This window comes from Lactuca virosa, chromosome 2 (assembly GCF_052849685.1).
Source record: "Lactuca virosa cultivar CGN04683 chromosome 2, Lactuca_virosa_CGN04683_v6, whole genome shotgun sequence".
Lineage (NCBI taxonomy): Eukaryota > Viridiplantae > Streptophyta > Magnoliopsida > Asterales > Asteraceae > Lactuca > Lactuca virosa.
In genome coordinates this window covers 149,144,993-149,151,408 of record NC_136427.1, presented here as the reverse complement: position 1 = coordinate 149,151,408, position 6,416 = coordinate 149,144,993, and the positions used below count along the sequence as shown (strand labels likewise).

Below are 6,416 nucleotides of genomic sequence, written 5' to 3'. Positions count from 1 at the left end.
TTAGGTCAAATGACTCTAATACTCCATCCTTTTGGAGTTGGCCTATGCATTTGTTGCTTATATGTCCAAGTCGACATTGCCATAATGATGCTTTATCCAAGTTATTATTATTAACAGAATCAATACACAATACATTATTTCCTAAGTTATCAACCACAGATGCAGTTTCATACACGCCATCACAAGGTAATGCTTTAAAATAAAGATCATTATTAAAGAAAGCATTAATCGAACCAACTTCATTATCAAATGAAAAGGTGAAACCTTGTTTATACAATGCATGAAAGGAAATAATATTTCTTGCCATTTCTGGCGAATAACAACATTTATTCAAATCTAAACTAAACCCACTACTTAGCGATAAAGTATAAACTCCAATCTTGGTGACAGGTAAAGCTTTCCTATTCCCCATGATTAAGTTTATTCTTCCATGCTCCACATTCTCACTTCTTCTTAGTCCCTGCAAATCAGAACAGATATGAATACCACAACCGGTATCAAGGACCCAAGAGTTAGAATGGGGTGAGTTATTAGATAAGATAGTGTAAATACCTGCATGGTTGGGTTTAACTTTCCCATCCTTCACATCTTGCTGGTACTTTGGGCAGTTCCGCTTCCAATGTGACTTTTCATGGCAATAGAAGCATTCAGCCTCTTTAGGGTCAGAAGAAGGAGTGACAAAACCTTTCTTGGTTCCACTTGAAGAAGAGCCATCAAGGGTCCTAGCCTTGGTACCCTTCGAAGAGCTCTTCCTCTTCTTCCCTCTACCTTTCCCGATTGCCAAAACCGGGGCGGAGTTTGGAGTAGGAGTGTTAACAACCGACTTACCCTTAAGACCTGTTTCTGCGGTCTTAAGGAGTCCCTGAAGTTTGCTGAGTGTGACCTCTTCCTTATTCATGTGATATGTCATGCGGAATTGATCATAGCACGATGGTAAGGAGTGCAAAATGATATCTATTGCAAGCTCCTCAGGGAAGTTCACATTAAGCTTCAGCAACCGATCCACATACCTTTGCATTTTCTGCATGTGGCTCGTGACGGATTCCCCGTCCTTCATCATGGTTGTTATGATAGAGCATATGATTTCATACCTCTCTTGTCGTGCACTTTGATGGTATCTTTCCATCAGATCTTGGTGCATTTCAAAAGGGTAGAAGTCCTCATAGGACTTTTGGAGTTCCGCTGTCATGGTGGCCAACATGATGCATGCCACTTTTGTAGCATCCCTTTCATGTGCCCGGAAGTCAGCGATCTCCTGGGGAGTTGCAGTGGTCTCATCAATCTCCTTAAGCTCCTTGTCAAGGACATATTCCTTGTCCTCGTAGCGGGTAATCATCCTGATGTTTCTGATCCATTCATTGAAGTTGGATCCATCAAAAGTGACTTTCCCACACAAGTTCATAAGGGTAAAGGAGCCATTAGGATTAGAGCCAGAAGCAGCATTGTTTGAAGACATCTGAAAGAAGAGAACAAGATTAGTTTAGATATTAAGAGAGTCCTTAATAAAACACCCAAATGTAATATTAAGGCTAGGATCCAATCACAATATATTATAACTTAGAAGTGGTATGCCGTAATCCAAGCTATAACATATTTGAAAGGTAGGTGAATGACGATTCACCAATTTCCACCATGAAAAACGAAATATAAATATTAGGTTTTTAATTGGTTCTTAGAAATTCCTAGATTCTTTTGAGATTCAATGAACTTTTCAAATGCATGTTTCAATCTCGAGTGTGCCCTCCAAGTTTTGTGACTGGGATACCGAGGATCACAAAACGAGGTGTGAAGTAACCATGCAAATCACTTGGTACCCTCAAGGTTTATCACTCAATCGATGTGCCGGTAAACCACACACGCTCCACCGATGCTATGGTAAACCTTAAGTCACCCTTTACCTACCTTGTTAAGTCCAAGTTAGTGTGCCGGTTAACCACACACGCTCCACCAACGACTTAAACAAAGTGTAAAGTGTAATTTCATGGATTAGCATCTTATTCACATTTTCCTAAAGTAACTAAGATTGGAAATTTAATAAAAGCATTTAGTTACTTTATAATATTCATCATACTTTTAATGAGAATTTATTAGTCCTTGTCTTACCCGTTCGGCTAACGACCCTCCACCGATCAAGGAAGCGGTGGGTGAGAGTGGACACCCATTAAGTTGCCATTTTATAGGCAACAACCTTATACCCCCCCCCCCCCCCTTATAGACCGGCTTCGTGAATGAGGCGTACTAGCGGTAAGACGACTTGACGTTATACATATATATATTAGTAACTTATAATATTATAAAGTATAAAATTCTAAGGGTTGGAACTAAAGTTTTAATCAAGACTTTACATGTTCCAAAACTTGAGGGCAAGTTTTGTAAACTTCCAAAATTTTCATTTCTTATAACTTATGAATTAATTGAGTAATAAAAATGAAGACTCTTCATTTTTATAACTCTTGTGTTCTTTTAATGGCTTTAATAAAAGTGAGACTTTTGGTTTTCCATAACTTGAGGATAAGTTATGGACTCCATTAAAACACATTATGATCATGAATTAAACTACCATGAAGGTTACAAACAATTCCTATGATCATCTAATCTTCATAAGTTCAAGAACATGAATATGAACACTTTCAAGAATCAAAAAATTACACTTAAAAAAACTTGTAATTTTAATAATTGCCATTGTAAATGGATTAGCATAAACATTACACCATCTAAAACAAGCTTTAAAACATCAAAACAGTTTAGGGTAATGTTTCTAGTCCATTTCCAGCAACAAATGTGCAAACTTTCATACGAGCAGAAAATAGAAAAACGATTTTTTTTCAAGCTGTTTGCACACAAAAAACAACAAACAAACCTAGGCTCTGATACCACTGATGGGTTTTGAGCATTCTAACACTTCCTAAGTGTACATGCAACCCTAATAACCTTGGATCTATGTTTGTCTAATAATCATGCAAAGTTGAATTCCAAGGTTATATTCCTATCTAGCATACATGGGGAACATTTTTAACTTGAATGAAAGATAGAATAACTTACCTTGTTGTTGATTATGATCCTTGAAACTTTGTGAGCCTAGCACCCCAAGTGTGATGCCTCAAATGCTTCACACAACACCAAATGCAAAGGAGTAAACTTTGAGAGAATCTTACACTTGCAAAATCGGCTCTAGCCCTCTTGTTTCTTAGTGTAGCCTATTTTGGTGGAGAATGGGTTTCTTATATAGTGTTGACACATCTAGGGTTACACCATGTAAACCCTAATGTGTCATGACTCTTCATTTCCATGACCCATGGGTTTGTAACTCCCATGGAGCATCCATGGAGCATCCTATGGGTGGAACCCAACTTGATAATCCATGGAGCCTCTTAGCCCACTATATAATATATGGAAGATTTACATAATCTACCCATATATTTAATTAGTTATCTTTTGATCACTTAATTAATTCTAAATTAATTCTTGATCAAACTAATTAAATAATATTATTAATATATTAGAACTTATAATATATTAATAAACCATAAGTGTTATTTCTCTCATTTTAGTTTATCCAATTGCATGGTGCCATGCAACCCAAATGTACCATGCTGGGTCGGGTCAAGTACATACCAGAAATAGTTATGGACTTAGACACCTTATCCAACAATCATGACAACCACAATCGACGAGGTTGTAGTTAGAAGACGTTCCTGAATTTTAGGCCACCCGTTTTTAACGGACAAATTGATCCCGTTTTGTCATCAACGTGGATCATGGAGATTGAGGGAAAATTTGATACTAGCAAGTGTGCGGATGAGGACAAGGTGATTTATGCTGCGACAATGCTAAAAGGGGAGGAAATACATTGGTGGGGCATGGTGAAGGAAGTTAGGGGGCGTGAGGTGGCCAAGAGGATGTTATGGGATGAGTTTCTAATAATCTTTAAAGAAACGTTTTGCCTGCGAACAGCGGTTAAGCAGTTAGAGGATGAATTCTTGAGGTTGGAACATGGGATTATGACTGTGAGGGAGTACACCACTAAGTTCACGAAGAAGGCCAGGTTTGCCGAATTTTACATATCTACAGAAAAAAGAAGGGTGGAACGCTATATTTGGGGATTGAGAACAGCTATCCGTGAATTTGTGCAAATTCAGAAACCATGTACTTTCCAGTCGAATGTAGATGTTGCAGAAGGCCGCGGACGTGAGAAGAATCGTCAAGGTGAAGACAGGGCTTTGGGGAAAAGAAAATGGGATGGTACAAATAATGATTCCAAGAAAAGCAAGACTTCAGCTCAAGAACGTAAGGTTGATCATGGTTCCGGAGTAAAGAAATGCTCAAAATGCAACCGTTATCATAAGGGGGAGTGTAACATGAATCAGAAAGTTTGCTACAAGTGTGGAAAACCAGGGCAAATAGCCACAAAATGTAAGACGGGAAGGGTATGTTATGGGTGTGGTTCCCCTAACCACATCAAGTCGGAATGTCCCCAGAGTAAAGGTAGCAACAATCAAGGCATAATAACAGACAGTCGATCAGCGGATAAAAAGGCTGACACTAGTAGACTAAAAGCTAGAGCTTTTCGCATGACGGCTCAGGAGGCTCAGGAGACCCCGGATGTGGTGATAGGTACTTTCCTAGTAAACTTAATTCATGCTAGGGTATTATTTGATTCTGGTGCAAATAGATCTTTTGTGTCTACTACTTTTTGCAAAAACCTGGGTAGAAATGCAAAACTGTAGAACATGCCTTAGAAATTGAAACTGCTGACGATCATTGGGTAGTAGTAAGGGAGGAATATGATGATTGCTCTATCGAAATAGAAGGTTGCATAGTACCGCTAAAATTATTACCTATAGCCCTAGGTGATTTTGACGTTGTTATAGGGATGGATTGGTTGTCAGCAAACCAAGCGATCATAGATTGTGAAAATAGGATTGTTCAAGTTTGGGTGCCAGGAAAAGGAATGGTAAAGATTTATGATGATCGGCGACTTAAGGACTCTATTTTGATATCAGTGACTAAGGCTACTCGTTAACTAAATAAAGGGTGTCAAAGCTATTGGGAATATGTTCTCGATGCCAAGCAGGACAAGCCTGAAATAGCACACATACCAGTTGTACACGAGTTCCAAGATGTGTTCCCTGATGACCTAACTAACTTGCCACCGGATAGGCAAGTGGAGTTTCGAATCGATCTTACCTCAGGAGTAGCACTGATAGCTCGTGCGCCCTATCGGTTAGCACCAATAGAAATGAAGGAGTTGATGTCTCAGTTGCAAGATCTGCTCGACAAGGATTTTATTCGGCCCAGCACCTCACCGTGGGGTGCACCAGTATTGTTCGTTATGAAGAAGGATGGGACAATGCGAATGTGTATTGACTACAGGGAGTTAAACAAGGCGACTATAAAGAAATGGTATCTGTTATCGAGAATTAATGATCTATTTGATCAACTTCACGGGGCAAGTTACTTCTCAAAGATCGATTTGCGGTCGGGGTGTCACCAACTGAACGTCAGGGAAGAAGATGTGTCAAAGACAGCCTTTCGAACTAGGTATGGTCATTACGAGTTTCTAGTATAGCCATTTGGTTTGACCAATGCACCATCTGCATTCATGGATCTGATGAACCAGGTGTGCAAGTCATACCTAGACAAGTTTGTAATTGTATTGATCGATCACATCTTGATATACTCTAAAAGTAAAGCAGATCATGAGCAACATCTACGACTAACACTTAGTTTATTGAGGAAAGAAAAATTATTTGCCAAATTTTCGAAGTGCGAGTTTTGGCTTCGGGAAGTCCAGTTTTTAGGGCATGTTGTAAACAAACATGGTATCAAGGAGGAACCAGCAAAGATTGAGGCAATTAAAAAATGGGAACAACCAAGGACCCCATCAAGAAGTTCAAAGTTTACTTGGGTTGGCAGGATACTATCGACGGTTTATACAAGACTTCTCACGTATAGCTGCACCGCTAACTACACTGGCAAGGAAAAATGTAAAGTTTGAATGGAAGCCAGAACAAGATGATACCTTTAACGTCCTAAAGGAAAAGCTTAGCAGTGCACCAGTTTTAGCATTACCAGAAGGAAATGATGGCTTTATCGTTTATAGTGATGCATCCAAGTTAGGCTTGGGGTGTGTTTTGATGCAAAACGGTAACGTGATTGCTTATTCCTCACGACAGTTGAAGGTTCACGAGCGTAAATACCCAACACATGATATGGAGTTGGCTGCAGTAGTGTTCGCTTTAAAGATTTGGAGACACTATTTTTATGGGAGAAGGTGTCAGATCTTCACTGATCACAAGAGTCTGAAATGCTTGTTTGATCAGAAAGATTTGAACATGAGACAAAAACGGTGGATGGAGCTATTAAAAGATTATGATTGTGAGATATTGTACCATCTGGGGAAGGCGAATGTTGTA

General features: G+C 39.2%; 1 protein-coding gene across 1 annotated transcript; it reads left to right on the top strand.

The window, feature by feature from the left end:
• The first annotated feature begins 3,758 nt into the window (after positions 1-3,758).
• On the top strand, positions 3,759-5,569 carry LOC145157866 (uncharacterized). The gene is made up of 3 exons (XM_079076846.1): positions 3,759-4,614; positions 4,728-4,954; positions 5,075-5,569. Exons 1-3 carry the CDS (start codon positions 3,759-3,761, stop codon positions 5,567-5,569), a joined length of 1,578 nt encoding a protein of 525 aa, XP_078932972.1.
• Positions 5,570-6,416: the final 847 nt, after the last annotated feature.